The following is an 18,044-nucleotide window of genomic DNA, read 5'->3' on the forward strand; positions in this document are numbered from 1 at the left end:
ATAGCTTCTAGTTTTCACTAGAACAAATTATCTTTGTTGAGTACTTTTGCTCACTTGTGTGAGCATTTCTACAGGATTGACATCTAGAAATTGGAATTGCTGGGTCAGAGAGTACACATTAAAGTTTTTGATAGATTAAAATTTTTGATAGATATTGTTAAATTACCATAAAAATTATGCTCCCACTGAGAGCGTGTGAGGTAGCTCATTTTCTCTTCCCATCACCAACACTGGATGTTAATCTTTTAGATCTCTGACACTCTCCTAAGTAGAAAGTACTATCTTATTTTACATTTTTTCTTTGATTTACTAAGTTCTTGCTCTTTGGTGATGGTGACAGATGTTCTTGGGTGGAATAATGCTGAGAACTCTTCCGTACGAAATCTCGCAGTGGATGATTTCATTAGAACCCTGGAGTTTTTGACAACTAGTAGAGAGCAGGGTCTGAGGAGGCTGGAGTTGAGGTGGAAAAGGAAGAGTATAGAATTGGGACTTGGTGCTTTGTTCAGGGGAGTCAGGTTTTGGAGCCCCAAGAGGGAGGCTTGGAGCACTAGTCCTAAGTCTTCCACTGATTACCTGTGGGATTCTCAAGTTCCAGTTATCTGAGCCACAGCATGTCTTTCTGGTCAGTGAGGATGGACTGCATACTCTCCAGGTCCTATAATAAAAGAGATGTTGATGAGCTCCCACTAACTGCCCCAGGTGACTGAGGCTGTCATCTGTCATCCTCAGTTTTCTCTCCAGTAATATGGAGACAGTGTCCCCTGCCTTGCCAACTTCACAGAGTTGGTGTGAGAATGCTGGGATATGAGAGGTGGGAAGGTATTCTCTTAAATAGCAATGCAAATATAAGGGCTTGACTTTTTCTTTCTTAAATTAACTTTATTAAAGTATATTTTACACATAAAAATAAACAGGTTTTAAGGGTATAGTTTAGTGAGTCTTGACAATTGTTTATTACCCATGTAACTATCATTCCAATCAGGACCTAAAATATTGCCAGCATCCCAGAAAGTTCTTTTGTATCCCTTGGCAGTCAATCACCTCTCTCCTGCCTGAGACAATGATTTCAGATTTCTGACACCATAATTCATGTGGTCTGTCTTAGAGCTACAAATAAATGGGATAATACAGGATATACTCTTTTAGGTTTGCCCTCTTTTCTCAATTCAGTGCCATGAGATTCATCCAAATAGTTGCGTTTATCAATAGTTCATTCCTTTTTATTGATGAGGAGTATTCCATTGAATGGATGTGCCACAATTTGTTTATCCATTTACCTGTTGATGGAAATTTGAGTTGTATCTAATTTCTGGCTAATATGAATAAAAACTGCTATGACTATTTGTATATAAATATTTTTGTGGAGATATGTTTTCATTTCTCTTGAGTAAATAGTATATTTAAGAGTGGAATTGCTGGGTCATAAAGTAGGTATAGACTTAACTTTATAAGAAATTATGAGTTTGCTTGAATGTTTTTGGAGAAGGCAGACCGCTGGCTTGGGGGCTTAGAGACCAGACCATGACATTGGACAATCCACTCTTCCTCTTCAGGACTTGATCTCCTAACTTGAAGAAGGGGATGAAGATTCTTTTCAGTGTGAAGATTCTGTTATTCTTAGAGATTGGGGAAATTGACAACCTGACACATGCTTGTTTCAGGCATTAAAGGAACTGGCCCCTCCAGGCCACTTACCGGCAGCTCCCAGTAACCAAGAAGGCACAAGCAGCCCTCCTGTATCAGGGCTATCTGGGGTTGGTGGTGGGAGTGGTAATAACAATGTTAATGACCGGTGTGGCTGAAAGAAGATTTTTTTTTTTTTTTCCATTCATATATTTTTTTATTGACTTTGTAATAATATTACATTAAAAATATATATGTGAGGTCCCATTCAACCCCACCCCCCCACCCCACCTCTCCCCCCCCCCAACAACACTCGTTCCCATCATCATGACACATCCATTGGATTTGGTAAGTACATCTTTGGGCACCTCTGCACCTCATAGACAATGGTCCACATCATGGCCCATACTCTCCTCCATTCCATCCAGTGGGCCCTGTGAGGATTTACACTGTCCGGTGATTACCTCTGAAGCACCATCCGGGGCAGCTCCATGTCCCAAAGACGCCTCCACCTCTCATCTCTTCCTGCCTTTCCCCATACCGATCGTCCACCATGTCCACTTTTCCCAATCCAATGCCACCTCTTCTATGTGGACATTGGATTAGTTGTGTCCATTGCACCTCTATGTCAAGAGGAGGATCAGATTCCACCTGGATGCTGGATGCAATCCTCCCATTTTCAGTTGTAATCACTCTAGGCTCCATGGTGTGGTGGTTGTCCTTCTTCAACTCCATCTTAGCTGAGTGTGGTAAGTCCAATAGATCAGATTGTAGGTGCTGGAGTCTGTTGAGGCTCAGGACCTGGCTATCACATTGTCAGTCCAGAGATTCAAATCCCCTAAATATATCTTAAACCCCAACATTAACTGCACCTCCAGCACATTAGCATGAAAGTCTTATGAAGGGAGATCCCATCTGAGTTCAGATTCATCACACATAAACACCATTTCCAAAGAGGGGCCATCTGCCCTGGTAGTTAACCCCATCGGCCATGACCATAACTCCCATGGGTCTCTTTAGCCCTCAAAGGAACCAATATCTGGGGGTTGTATCTGCTTTATCTGTCTCTCTGACTCTGCTCAGTTGTGCATGAGGGCAATCCTTCTGCCAGCCTCCAGACTCTTTTTTAGAAACTCGTAGCCATATAAACTCATTTCTCCTGAAAGAAGACTTTGATCCCAAAGAATTCACAGCCTTTTCACAAGAAACAATGACTTTGGAAAATACTTTGTACTGAAGGAAGCCCTCCCAGCCGAGGTGCTTTCTCAAGAAGTGGAAGTAGGAAACAAGCAGAGAGTGACTCAGAATGAGTCAAGACAAGAGATTAAGCTGGAATTTCTGCTGACTGGAGAGAAGAGTGAATGGGCTTTGGAGTTTGCTCTCCATTAAAATGAGGCCCTATGGTTGGATCCATATATAGACCTTTTATATAAACCTAAAAAATCTCAGTTTGTTTTCTCTTTTCAAACACAATACTGAGCTTCTCCTCTTTTTTAGAAGACATCTGTCTAAACAAGGATCAATTCCTTGTTATATCTATCTGTCAGAGCCAAACTGAAGCTAGCAGGTCAATCAGCAGGCTGTCCTCCAATAACAGAGACAATCAAAAGACAAGTAGATTTTCGTATTTCACATTTTGGATCTTCAAGGTGGTTCTTTATGTGTAGCCAATTTAGAATTGATGGTTCTTCATCTCAGACTTTTATTCTGTGATTCAGGGTTTATATCTGTGTATATGTCTATGTGGGTAAATATTATTGTGAAAGTATTTATGTATGTGCTTGGGTGTATATGGTTCCATTTTGTATATGTTATATAATACTTTAATCAAAGCCAACTTAAAACATTAGGCTAAGCCCCAGGCTGTTGATTGTTGCCCCTTTGTCATTTAAGGTAATGAGATTCATATTCTTCATTTTTCTTGCTTCCTGGGAGGATTTCCCAAACTTGGTAAAACCCTGTTGAGGAGCTTGTCAAAGAGCCTTAGAAATTCTAAGAGATCAGGGACAGCTAATGGTGGATTAGGCTCTTTTCCTCTTGCTCAGATAGAAGATCATTCTTTAACTGAGCCTCTACCTTGTTGCTTTGTCTTACTGTTTTTGGTGTTTCAGCTGGATATATGAGCCATAGTTTGGAAAGGTGTGTGTAAACTGTATTTATTTATTTATAATGACTTCCAAATAATTATTTGTGTGGGTGGAGGATGAATATTCTCATGGTTAGCAGTGACTATGACCATTAGAAAGTGTGAGTAGGAGGGTCAGATTCTTTCTGGGAAGCCAGTTCTGTTGTTCAGTTATCTTCAGACTCATAAACATTACCTGCATGATCAAGGCAATTTACTTTGCTGAACTTTAAGCCCTGGATAGGTAATAAAACCAAACAGGAGTTTGCAGACCTGGGTTTTAGCCTTAGCTTTCTCACTAATTCTCTAAGTGACCTTGACCAAGTCATGTCCTTTCTCCGGGTCTTGATTTCTTACTGATAAAATGTAAACAACCATTAGGTTGTTTGCTCCTATATCTTTGCAACTTGCTATGTACAGCACCCGGAACAGTGCCAGGCATGTATGGGACTCTCAAGGTATATTTGTTGTGAATATATTATGGAGTTGGGTTATAAAATCTCTGAGGTCTTAATGCTTGGCTATCAGTAGTCCTGGGGTACTACTCATCCTCCCTCCCTCTCTCCCTCTCCCTCTTCTTTCCCTCCTTTCCTTCTATCATCTATTCATCTAGTAGATGATACATTCACATGGTTCATAAGGTACCTAAGGGTATACAGATATGTATACCCTTAAGTATACCATCCAAATTTTCTCTCAGGAGTCAATCATTTTTACCAGTTTCTTGAGAAGCCAAAGATATTTTATGCACAAATATGCAGTTAGGTTCCTATATTCTTCCCCTACCTCATGCTTTTTAAAATACTTACTATAAACTGTTCTGAATACTTTGCTTGTCTAACTTAACAACATATCTTAAATACCAATCTATACTAAAAAACTTTCTTATTCTTTTTTTAAATGGCTGCATAGTATTCCAATAAGTGGATATATCACAATATACTAATCCAGCCTTTCAAGGATGGGTTTTTAAGTTGTTTCTTATCTTTTTCCCATTACAAATAAAGCTGCAATAAATAATTTTGAATGTAGGTCATTTTGCCTTTATGTGAGCCTACCTGTAGCATAAATTCTTAGAATAAATTTTGGGTTGAAGGGTAGTACATTATAGTTTTGACAGATGTTTTCAAATTATTCTGCTGGATGGCAGAAATTTCTGCTCCTACCAGCTATGTGTGAGAGTATGTTTCCTCTAATAACACAAGGTATTATCAAATTTTTAATGCTCTTTTCCAGTCTGGTAGGTAAAAATAGTATCTCACTATAGTTTTAATTTGCATTTACCTTATTAAAGAGAGACTGGATACCTTTTAACATATTTATGTGCCATTTATATTTCCCTTAATAGGAACTGTTTTTATTTTTGATTCATTTTTCTAGTGGGTTTGGTTACCATGGATGTTGAGACTAAGGATGAACAAATTGTATGGCAGGTACAGAGCAGAGCTCTATAGCTTCAAAATCGCTCTCTTCACTGTTCATTTACCCACTGTCCTTTGGCAATTAGACCCTTCACTGCCAGAATTCTCTGTGGCTCAAGGTCCTGAAGTTCCACTGACCATGTTTTTCCTTTTGACTGCTATTATGGTTGTTTTAAATGTGACACTCTGAATGTTATCTTAACCCAACTTAGATCACTCTCTTCCTTCCCAGGGAAACCCCATTCTCCTTAATGAGCAATACCTTACGTTCTAGTACATAATCCTTTAACTGATGCATGCCAACTGTGATCATGAAATAGCACAGAGTTGCTCATCTTTATACATATTTTGAAATTCCCATTGATTCATTACTGCTACCATTGTTACAATGGGATAGCTCTTATCTCATAGTATCTCTGAAGCCTGGTGTGTCATATAGGTGGGAAGTGTCGTGGTCAAGATAAGAAACAGCTCTCCTAACTTCAAATTCAGAGCTCTTTCATTTATTTATCTCTCCAACTATCATCTGTCCATCTACCCACTCATCCACCCATCCATCCATAGATATTGTGGCTCAAAAGGGCTAAAATGTCTACAAAGAGATTTATTCAGTCAACAAATATTTTATTGAGCTTCTCTATGTTCCAGGCCACATGTGCCTAGGCACTGGAGATAGAGCAGTGAGGAAGAAAAAGTCCCTATCCTCACAGAGCTTGCCTTCTAGTGGGGAAGACAGACAATAAACAAGTAAGCAAAGAAATAAACAAGATATTTCTATTTTGTCATGAACTGGGGTGAGAGTGGAGCTGTTCTAGTTAGGGAGTAAGGAAAAGCATCTCAGAATAGGTGACATTTGAATTGATACCTGGAAGAGAAGAAACTAATCCAGCCAAAAGAAGGATAGGGGAAACATCAGGGAAAGAGAGAGAGAAAAAAAGCATAGGTCCCAAAGGAGAAGAGCTGGGAATGTTAGAAGAACAGAAAAGGGGCTGGAGTCTGCTTAACAATGGTTTGACAACATGAACCTGAAATGATCAGCAGTGACCAATCATGACTAGGGACAGGCTTTATATATATATATATTTTAAAGATTTATTTATTTATTTATTTATTTATTTATTTATTTATTTATCTCCCCTTCCACCCCCCACCCCGGTTGTCTGTTCTCTGTGTCTATTTGCTGCGTTGTCTTCTTTGTCCGCTTCTGTTGTTGTCAGCGGCACAGGAATCTGTGTTTCTTTTTGTTGCGTCATCTTGTTGTGTCAGCTCTCCGTGTGTGCAGCACCATTCCTGGGCAGGCTGCACTTTCTTTCCCGCTGGGCGCCTCTCCTTACAGGATGCACTCCTTGTGCGTGGGGCTTCCCTACGCGGGGGACACCACTGAGTGGCAAGGCACTCCTTGTGTGCATCAGCACTGCGCATGGGCCAGCTCCGCAGGAGTCAAGGAGGCCCGGGGTTTGAACCGCAGACCTCCCATGTGGTAGATGGATGCCCTAACCACTGGGCCAAGTCCGCCACATAGTTGTGCTACCATCACCACCATCCCATTATCAAAACTTTTTCATCACCCCAAACAGAAACTTTGTACCCATTAAGTAATAACTCCCCATTCTCTCTCCCCACTCCCTAGTAATCTCTAATCTACTTTCTGTTTCGATGAATTTACCTATTCTAGATATTTCATATTTTTGTATTCGAATAATGCAATATTTTTCCTTTTGTGTCTGGCCTATTTCACTCAGCAAAATGTTTTCAAGACATGTTGCAGCAAGTATTAGAACTTCATTCTTTTTGTGGTTGTATTATATTAGATGGTATGATTATACTATATTTTGTTTATCCATTCATCCTTTGATGGACACTTGGGTTGCTTCCACTTTTCGGCTATGTGAATAACTCTGCTATGAACATTGGTGTACAAATATCTGTTTGAGTCCCTGCATTCAGTGCTTCTGAGAGTGTTCTTTGATGGCAAAATTAGTCTTTTCTTCTTCTCAAATGACTGTTAAACAAATACATGAAACTCACGAAACTTTTAGGACCAGCCAAAAGGTCAGGAGAAATTATCTGGATGGGGAATTATATTTTTATTCTCTCCAAGCCCTGTGCCTTGTGCATGGGTTTTAAGCTCCTGAGAGGCAGGGACCACTGTATTTGTCTTGTCCATTTGGTATCCTCAGTGCCTAGGCAAATGCTAGCTCATTATTTGTTGAATGAATACATAAATGATTTCCTGTCTCCACTGTTATACCTTTTTGGGTCTTTCAGTGGAAACTGCTTCTACCTTGTGTTCCTGGAATCCCAGCCTCAGGGGCAGGTTGATTGATGGGTGCTGAATTGGCAATGTGGGGGGTAAGGTTTCACAGGTGAGAGCCTTGGTGAGTTCCTTGACCAGCACTTGCAGTCCTCTTGGCCGCCTCCTGCTAGCAGCTGATTCTCTGAGTCATCATAGTGGGAGCCAGGAGGACATGTGGGGTAACAGTCACATGGAGGTGCAGGTCTCAGAGTGAATGAGCGCTGACCTCTCCAGGACCTGAGTGACAGGTAGCTTCTCTGCTCCACCTGCTCTCATCCTGGACTCTGGGTTTTCAGAAAACCAAGGTATGTGGCAGAAGATGGTGCCTGTCAGACTGCTGGCTTTTGCCTGAGACAGGCAACTGGGGATTAAGTGCCACACTGGGAGTGGGTAGGCAGAGGAATAGAGGGAGGCTGGCCCATAGTAGGATTGCAATCAAAGCACTAATTTTCCCTTCATCTTCTCTCTCCTTCCTCTCTGCACCTAGTGGTTGAAATACAGCCTTTGATGTTAGATCCACATGCTGTTGAGCACAAGCTTGGTCATTTGCCAGCTAAGGGTCCATGGGCGAGTTACTTAACCCCTTTGAGTCTCAATGCTCTTATCCACAAAATGGGGTAACAATGGGCCATTGTAAAGACTGAGACTGTACCCTTCGTTGCCGATATAGGATAGTTAGTATTTTTTGCGTCTGTCTCCTGTTCTTTGAGGGCAGGGCCCTTGGTTCAGGATTCCTCGTGTTTGAATGCAGGTAAATTGATGATGATGAACCTAAACGTAGGCTTGGAAGTGTCCTGAATGTTTCCATATGTCTTCTCGTTGATCTTGGATGTTATTATCCTCATTTTGTAGGTGAGGAAACCGAGGCCCCCAAAACTTAAATAATTGGTTCCAAATTTACTCAGCTAATAAGAGGATGAGCCAGAATTCCAGTCAGGTATACTTGTCTGTATCACTGCAGTTTGTTCCATTATCCCACTCTGTTTAATAACTGCTTAACATGTTGGTTGAAGAGTATTCAGAGAGGAGTGGGATCTTTTATGAGCGATTGTCATGCTTCCCTTTTCTGATTTTAGAAATGGAAGCAAGCAATAGAAAATGCCGCTCCTGGGGCTGGAATATGTAGCAGGAGATGGAATGTAGGATAAGATGAGTTTGACATACTTCTTGCAAGTCCACTTGGGCGGGACTTATTGTCTCCAGATGGAGAGAGAGATGACTAGAGGGTTTCAGGGTCCTGGCAACAGAATCTTTCTTAAGAGACCAACTAGTCAAATTCAGCTAATTCCATAGATGAGGAAATGGATCCAGGAAGGGGAGTGACTTGCCCAAGGCCACTTAGGGAAAGCAATGTCTGAACAGGTCTCCTGACTCCCAGCCATACTCTCTGCCTATTGCCCCAGGCTGAGGACCAGGATCTGATGGGGCTTTAGGCTATTCCTGTGAACACTCTGAGGAAGTAGGCAGGGTATCTTGCAGAGTTTTATTCTATGGCTCCTCCCTGAAGTCCATTTGGGATTTGGGACCTAGAAGAGCCCACCATCCAGCAACCTGGATTCTGGCCCCAGATCAAAGCAGACATGATGTTGGAATCAGGAAGCCTCTGTTAGAGCAAATTGGGGTCCCCACTGTAGAGGTGATTCTCAGAGATGATTGGGACTTGCCCAAGATCACCCAGCAAGCTTGGACGGAGCCCACCAAGGGTCAACTCACCTGCTGATTTCAACTCTAAAGGGAAGGTCAGGAGCATTTTGTCCCTCCCAGCTCTCTGTCCTCTATTCTACCCCACCCCTTTCCTGCTCTCTACTCTCCTACAGTCAGAAGTTGGAAAAGTAAAAGAAACAGATTCACCCCTAGAACTTCCGAGGGGAGTGTGGCCTGACTGACACCCTGATACTGACCTATAGAACTGTGAGAAAGTAAATTTCTATTGTTTTAAGCCACCAAGTTTATGGTAATTGTTACAGTAGTCACAGGAAATGAATACACTGATCAACAGTCTGCTTCCCTGGGCTTTCCACACCTGAGATAACAAGGAAAAGGAAAAGGAGAGAAAATCATAGCAGCCACCTCAGTGTCTCCCCTGTGTCAGTGTGTCACTATCAATGAAGTCCCTTTGCTCACATCAACTCAGTTGTACCTGATAGATATGTGAGATGGTCATTGTTGTCTATGCCATTTTACAGATGTTCAAAGGGAGGGTCAATGCAGTGAACTGTCCATCTTCTGTTGTTGGTTGGTGGATGAGCTGAGATTCAAACTAGACATATGGGTCCCCTCTTTAGTCTCCACTTTCCCAAAGCTCCTGGACTCTGTACCGAGGATGTTGCTTTTACTGCATGACAAGGGTTCAAGAGTTGGCCATTCCACCATGGGGTCCTGCCATGAGTTGAATTGGGTCCCCCCAAAAAGATATAGTCAAGTCCCAACCCTCGTCCTGTGACTGTGACTTTATTTGGAAATAAGGTCTTCAGAGATGTTTAGTTAAGATGAGGCCAAACTGGATTAGGGTGGCCCTATTCCAATATGGTGTCCTTATAAGAAGAGGAGAGGAGACACGGGCAAAGATACGGGGGATAAGGCCATGTGAAGACGAGGTCATATATCTACAAGCCAAGGATTGCCAAGGATTGCTGGTCATTACCAGAAACTAGGAGAGAGGCATGAAAGAGATTCTTCCCTGAGACTTCAGAGAGAGCATGCCCCTTCCAACACTTTGATTTTGTACTTCTATCTTCCAGAACCATGAAACAGTAAATTTCTGCTGTTTTTAAAGTCATTGTATTTGTGGTATTTTGTTTACAGCAGCCCTAGAAAGCTAAGACAGGTCCTTTGTTAAGAAGCACAGTTTTGCCAATGATAGGGGAGTGTAGCACATTTTGGACCCTTCCTAGTTTTGGGCTTGTGAGGGAGGAGCTCTTAGGCTGGTAGAAGCAGGAAGAACTCCTATGAGACCTTAACAGATGAGTCATGTTGAGGGAGGCATAGAAGAGGAGACAGGACAATTCTCAACAGGTTTGGCTGTGACTCTGTGGGCACCAGGCTGTTTAAATGTAGGGCCTTAATCTGACCACTAATTGCCAACCTATGTGGCCTTAGGTGGGATCTGTTTCCTGCTCTCAGGTCTGTCTTTCCTCATCAGCCTCATCTTCCCACACCTTCCCCCATGGCCATGGTGCCTGACTGGTTTTCATCTCCCTCTAGGGTTCTGGCAACAATGTCCCTTGAAGTGACCAGCCTGCTGGCTTTGGCCCCAGTGACAGGAGAGAGAAAAGAAGGTGGTCTCAGGATGAGGCCAGCATGGCACTAACCAGTGAGCAGTGCTGTGGATTGAATCATGTCCCCCACAGAGACATGTTCAAGTCCTAACTTCTGGTCCTGTGGATTCGAACCCATTTGTTATTAGGATCTTTGAAGATGTTATTAGTTAAGGTGAAGCCAAAGGGAATCAGAGTGGATCTTAATTCAATAGGACTGGAGACCTTATAAGCAGAAGGACAGAAGGAGACAGATAGCCATGCAATGGAAGCAGAGTTACAGGTTGCCAGTAGCCACTGCCAGAATGCTACAGACTTTGGTGAAGGTATGGCCTGCTGACGCCTTGAGTTGGACTTCTGGTCTCCAAATTTGTGAGATAATAAACTCCTGCTGTTTAAGCCAACCAGCCTGTGGTATTTGTTATAGCAGCCCTGGCAAACTAATGCAAGAAATGACTGTCAGCTCTGGCCGGTTATGTGGACAAGCGCATGGCCAGCCACACATCACGTCCTATTCCTCTGGAAGCATCTGTTCAGGACAATTTGTGCCTAAAGTGTCCTCTTAGAAGAGACCAATGAGGAAGGGTAATCACAAAAATGCCTCAGGCAGCTGGAGGAGGGCCATGGTGGGAGGTTACTTGTTGGTGACCTGTCTTTGATTTTTGTTTGCTTGTTTATTTATTTATTTTAGCCCCAACTGTTCCATCTCTATCCATTGCACTCCCCTGCCTGCCCCTCCTTGGCCTCTCCTAGAATGTTTCTCATTGCCCCCTTACCTGGCTCACTCCTCCTTCTCTTTCAGGGTCATGCTCAAACCAGAGCTTTCCCAGGCCTTCCCCCAACCTTACCTCCAGGTCATATTCCTAGCTAGATACTTGGAGCATTAGTACTTTTTCAAAGCATTTATCACAGTTGTAATTTTATAGGTATCTGTCAAGTTTATTTATTTTTAAGTTAAAAGTTTATGATAATATATATAACATAAAATTTGCTATTTTAACCATTTTTTAAGTATACAACTCAGTGGCATTGATTATATTCACAATTTTGTGCTACCGTCACCTCTACTCATTAGAAAAACTTTTTCATCATTCCAAATAGAAACTCTGTACCCATTAAGCAATAAATCCCAATTGTCCCCACCCTCTGCTCCAAGTGATTTCTGAAATGTAAATTTGCTTATTTTTAATATTTCATGTAACATTTTTCCTTTTATTTGACTTATTTCACTCAGCACGTTTTTTGATTTTGTTTTTCCTTCCCCTTCCCCTTCCCCTTCCCCTCCCCCTCCCTGCTATTTTTGCTGTCTGTGTCCATTTGCTGTGTGATCTTCTGTATCTATTTCTCTTTTTGTCATCTCTTCTCATTTTTTCTCCTCTAGGATTCACTAGTATTTGATCCTGGGAACTCTGATGTGGGGGGACTTTCCCTGTCACTTGTGCCACCTCAGTTCCTGGTTACTACTGCTGCTTCTTGATTTTCCCCTTTGTCTCTCTTTCGTTGCATCATCATCTTGCTGTATGACACTCTTGTGTGGGCACTTGGCTCGTCATGCAGGCACTCGGCTCACCATGTGGGCACTCGCGTGGGCACTTGGCTTGCTGCATGGCACTCAGCTCACCACACGGGCACTGGCTTACCATGCAGGCATGCATTCTCTTCTTCCTTTTCAGCAGGAGCCCCCAGGAATTGAACCTGGGTTCTCCCATATGGTAGGTGGAAGCCCTATCACTTGAGCCACATCTGCTTCCCTCAGCATGTTTTAAGACATGTTGTAGCATATCTCAGAACTTCATTTTGTTTTTGGCTGAATAATATTCCATTGTATGGATATACCACATTTTTGTTTATCCATTCATCTGTTGATGGACCCCTAGGTTGCTTCCTCCTTTTGGCTACTGTGAATGATGCTGCTATAGACAGTATATAGTGTACAAGTATTTGAGCAAGTCTTGACTTTCAATTCTTTTGGGTATATATCAAGGAGTGGACTTGCCTGATCTATGGTTATTCTACATTTACATTTTTGAGGAGCTGTCAAGAAGTATTTGTTTCATTTTTGCTCATGGTCTGTCTCTCAAGTTATGGATCGAGTCTGGAAGCCCTGTGAGGGCAAGAGCTATGTCTGTCTTGTTCACTGCTGTATCCCCAGGGTGAGCATATGTGATCTAGCACACAGAAACTGCTCTTTTGTTGCAGGAATGAATGAATGAATGCAGGCATTTTTCTGGCCTCTCACTACCACCATCCCTTTCTCTCTCTGACCACCCATGTTCTGCTGTCCCAGAAACATCAAAAGAAGATCCTGGGGAAGCAGATGTGGCTCAAGTGATTGGGCTTCTGTCTACCATATGAAAGGACCCAGGTTTGGTCCCCAGGCCATTCTAGTAAAGGTGTACCAGGTGCAACAAAAGAGAGGCACAGAGGAGAGTCAAGGCGAGACACGACAGAAACCAGGAACTGAGGTGATGCCAGCAACAGGGAACCTCTCTTCCACATCGGAGGTTCCTAGGATCACCTCCCAGTGAAGCCTAGAGGAGAAAATGAGAAGAGAAGACAAAAAGAAACAGAAACTGAAGATCACACAGAGAATGGACACAGACAGCAAAACAGTGAGGGTGGGGAGGGGAAGGGAGAAAAATGGATAGACAGCTTTAAAAAAAAATAAAAAGGTCCTGTCCCTCCTTTGAAGACCGTTTGGACTTCTAGTCCTCCATCCCATTCTCTTTTCGGATTTGTTCATTTCCACAGACTTCACGTTCTATGCTTTGTACTTTTGGAACTTGGAGCCTCCAAGCTTGCAGCTGCAAGTGCAGCTACACTTTTCCTGTGGGTGGGCTCACTTCTAGACCAGATGGGAAGCTCCCTGAGGACAGAGACTCTGCCAGGCACAGTGACAGGTGCAAAAGCTCTCTGAATGCATGAATGAATACACAAAAGGCGAGTTGCTCCAAGTTGCGGCTGATGGCTGAGCTCTCCTTGAGAGGCATCCACAGCCTCAAACCCCTGCTCCCAGGTTCCCTAGGAGAGCAATCCCTATTCCCTGAGGGCAGGCATTACATGGTCCGGTGGTGTGGGTGTGAATTAGGGGAAAGCAGGAAAACCTACACAGACTCTGTCCAAATAATGATTCTCTGCAACCTCAGGGGGAAGAGCACGTGCTGGTGGGGGTGGGTCTTAGGTGGAGAAGGGATGTGGACCTGTCCTGGGGAGCCTGTGGGCTCTGACCGCAGGGGCAGCAAGATGCAAAGGAAGAGGCTGCTCACCTTTGGGCAGTGGATGTTTTCCTAGTGGTAGGCAGGGAGGACCAGAGGCTCAACAGAGTTGGCAGGCTTTGTGTGAATCTTTTCCCCTTCCTACGCCTCATCACCTGAGCAAGCCTCCCTCTCCTGGAGTGGCCACTTCTGGTTTCCAGGGGCAGTCCCCGAGGGCATCTCCCCAACCCTCCCTCTCAACTAGGCTTGCCTTATTAGCCTATGCTGGGCTGTAGGGCTCACTCTGTGACCTTGGCTAACTATGTGGGACCCTGGGCAAATCACACCTCCTCTTTTGGCCATCTGCCTTCTGAGTCCCAGCTTGCAGCCTTGATACCTGTCTCCAGATGGGCAGGCTGAGTCCCCAGGTAGGTCAGGGTTTGATGAAACCTTTGGAAGGTGTTCTTTAGTATCGTCCCTTCCGCCTTCTCAGAAAGGTCCTAAATCATTATTGGGAAGCAGGTGAGACACAGGGCAAGGAAATGGCTCCCTGTAGGATCCCTCTCTCAGCCCCAGTTCATGCCTCACAGTGGGGGTCATAGTGCCCCCCAGGGCTGCAGGCAGTGGAGAGGGAGTCAGGAAGGGGGTGTGTGGCCATCCTGAAGGCCAAGAGATTGGAACTGTGCTGACTTCCCCCCATTAACATCCAGCAACTTCCCATCCTTCCCAGAATGTTTTCCAGGGAGACCAAGAATTTTGATGTGGCCATGGTGGCTGCTGGGTTTGGGGAATGGGAGGAAGAGATGAGATGTGGAGGCGTTTTCGGGACGTGGAGCTGTCCTGGGTGGTGCTTCACGGACAACTACGGGACATTGTAGATCCCCCCAGGGCCCACTGGATGGAACGTGGGAGAGTCTGGGCTATGATGTGGACCATTGACTATGGGGTGCAGCGATGCTCAGAGATGTACTTACCAGGTGCAATGGATGTGTCATGATGATGGGAGTGTTGCTGTGGGGGGAGTGGGGGGCAGGAGTGGGGGGCGGGAGCGGTGGGGTTGAATGGGACCTCATATTTTTTGAATGTAATATTTAAAAAAAAAAAAAGAATTTTGATGATTCCTTAGAACAGTCTTATCACATTCCTGTGCCCGTTTGACATATGGAAAAGCCAGGTCTAGACAGGGTATGGGATTGGTCCATGGGTGGATAGGCAGCAGGTGACCTGCAGCCCCCTAAGCTCCTGGCCCAGGTAGTGGGTCCCTGATCTGAGTCTCTCTCTACTCTGTCATGGGTGCGGCCCCAAGACACCAGGGAAGGTGGCCCGGTGCCCGCTGCGGGAGCACAGCAGCCCTTTGTGCCAGATGGGCACCACCCCCTGGCCCGCCCCTCCCCGCTCTGGGAACAGCCCTTACCTGCCCGGCGGCCGCGGGCCTCTGACAGTTCAGTCAACAAGGCCCCGGGAGTGCTTCACGCCTGCCTGCTCCTTGCTCCTTGCTCCTGCCCCAGTCCGGCTCCCCCACCGCGCAGCGCTGCGCGGGGGCTCCGCACGGCCTCGCGGCTGCCCCGACGTGGCGAGTCCGCTGCTCCGGAGTTGATCATTAATCCGGAGGTGGTATAAGGAGCGTGCAGCCGAGGGCGGGAGAGGCGTGCTGCCGCCGCCATGGACAGCAGCACCTTGAGCCCCGTGACCACTGCCACCGCCGCGCCCCTCGCGCCCCACGAGCGCATCCGCAATGCGGCCGACATCTCCGTCATCGTTGTCTACTTCGTGGTGGTGATGGCTGTCGGGCTGTGGGTATGTGGGGGCGCTGGGACAGTGCGCGCTGAGGTGGCACCACGTGGAGGGGCCTGTGGGCTTCAGGGGCTGTGGAGGGACATCAGAATGACTCGGAGCCTTAGGAGCGCTTGAGAGGAGTTAAGGGAGGGCAGTGGAGGTGAGGGGAGCCAAGTGAGGATGAGAAAGAGTGAGAAGGGTTGCTGAGGAACCACCAGGAAGGCTGGAGGAGGATGCCAGGTGAATGCAAGCAGAGAAGTGGAGGTTTGGAGAGGCTGGTGGGAGGATGCAAGAGACACAGGAGGGGCAACTTGGAACTGCATGGAGTGTTGTGGGTCTTAGGAGATGAGCCCTGAGGAGATGACTGACATACCTCTTAGTTATCCAGTTTCTGGTAGAAAAGTAGCAGTGCAGAATGGGTAGCACACAAGCCCTTCAGACTGGCTGCAGATGCTGTGGGGCAGGCAAGGGGGCCCTGCCCAATGCCTCCCTCTTGGGAAAGGCTGACCTGGAAGCCTAATGCCAGGGGATACCAGGAGCTGGAGCAATTTGGGGTTGAGGCAACTGGGCCAGGAGGAGGGAGGCCAGAGGCTGGCTTGGTGCTGGGAAGTGGGAAGTGTGTGCAGTTCCCCTTTGGGACTCTGGGGACACACCAAACCAGAGAAACTTGTTCTCAGCAGCTTGGAACTTGGAAATTTCACTTACGACAGACTCTGGCACACCCAGAGACTAGAAGAATAAGTGTTTTAAAAGTGTGCAAATATTCCAGTCACTCTCCAGGTCTGGCATGGGGTGGGGAGTGACATGCTGAGGGAGGCTGCAGTGCTGGCAGGTGGTTGTGTTGAACTCTTTTAACTTAGAGGAGAAGATAGACATTAACCCTTCCATTACCCCAGAGTTTTTTCAGGGGTGAAAGCAAGTGTTTAATTTTCTCTTTAAAGGAATTGTAGAAGCCAGATGTGACTGAAAGCTTCCTTAAGTTTTCTTAATACTCTCTGCTTCCCAAAGATAGTGGAAAGTGTCCAATCAGAAGCTGAGATACTCAAGTTACTGGCTTTGGCATGGTTCAAACCATATCACTTTGGGTAACCTCCCTCAGCTTCAGTTTACTCAAGTGTGAAAAATAGGTACAATTTTTATCCATTCTTTAACTCCCCAAGGTTGTTGTGAGGGCCTGCAGAGATGAGTTGGAAAGCCCTTTATGGACTCCAGGATTTTTTTTTTTTTTTTTTTTTGTTATTACTATTGTCATTTGACCTCCAGGGTTAAATAAAATGGGCCAAAATGGTCAGCAGATTAATACATGTTCACGAAAACACCTGAGACAAGGAGGATAGGAATGATAATCCCTGTTTTACAGAACAGGAAATTGAAGCCCAGTGTAGGCAAAATTATCCTTAAACTCAGCTCTCCTGCTTTATATGTGCTGGAGTCATCATTTGCTAGAGCCGTTCTATACTGCCCATTTGCTAATCACCATTAATCTCTATTCCTTTAACCAATCTCATTCTGGCCCTATCAGTCCTGCTGATTATGATGTTTACACTTTTCAAATATCTGTGAATCAGTTATCACTTGCCCTGCTAAATGCTACTTAATGAGCCTGTCAGTATTTATCCTTGTTTAATCTTTCCTCATTAGCCAGTGCCTCTGAACCATGATCATTTATTGTGCTGGATTTCTTCTGGTTTTCATTCCTTTTTTTTGCTATTAAAGAGTCAAGAGTGGTTTGGTTCAGGGATGGGCATCCTGACCCTGTATTATCTTTGAGCTGTGCAGACAGAATGGTCCAGGCTCATTGCCCTTCTGCAACTTAGAAAAGACATCCACAGACAGTATCCGCTCTGTCACTGTCCCCTATGTCTTCCAACATTATTTTGTTCTGTTTTATCCTTCTCCAACTCTGCCTCATCCTATCATATTTGGGCTTGGGCTTGTTACTTCTTCAATGTATATTTCCATTTTTCTTTCATCATCTCTCAATTTGTTTTTTGGGGGATTTTGGAGCCTTTTAAGCTAAATCTCCAATCTCATTCATGCTAAAGAATTTCACTAAAATATCCTGCAAACTCTTATGCTAGGGATTGTAAAACTATGGACCACGAGTCAAGTCTGGCCCATGGCCTATTTTTGTGTGGCCCACACAAAAAGCTAAGAGTGGATTTTACACTTTTATAGAATTATAACAAAACAAAATAAAACAAAACAAAAAGATGCTGGAGATGTATATATCCCACAAAGCCTGAAGTATTTACTATCTGGTTCTTTACAGAAAAGATTTACTTGATTGTTGCCTCGTGCAGTCATTTGAACCATAGCATCATTGAATGCCTGGGTTGGAATGGCTCC

At 44.6% G+C, this 18,044-nt stretch overlaps 1 protein-coding gene across 1 annotated transcript in view; it reads left to right on the forward strand.

Annotated features, from left to right (window-relative positions):
- The first annotated feature begins 15,476 nt into the window (after positions 1-15,476).
- SLC5A1 (solute carrier family 5 member 1) overlaps positions 15,477-18,044 on the forward strand; it is a 58,433-nt gene continuing 55,865 nt past the window's right edge. The window contains exon 1 of the mRNA XM_004485245.4: positions 15,477-15,716. Coding sequence (XP_004485302.2) covers positions 15,582-15,716 — 135 coding nt within the window. The 5' untranslated portion in view covers positions 15,477-15,581. The remainder of the gene's footprint in view (positions 15,717-18,044) is intronic.

The sequence above is a fragment of the Dasypus novemcinctus genome, chromosome 19, assembly GCF_030445035.2.
Source record: "Dasypus novemcinctus isolate mDasNov1 chromosome 19, mDasNov1.1.hap2, whole genome shotgun sequence".
Classification (NCBI taxonomy): domain Eukaryota; kingdom Metazoa; phylum Chordata; class Mammalia; order Cingulata; family Dasypodidae; genus Dasypus; species Dasypus novemcinctus.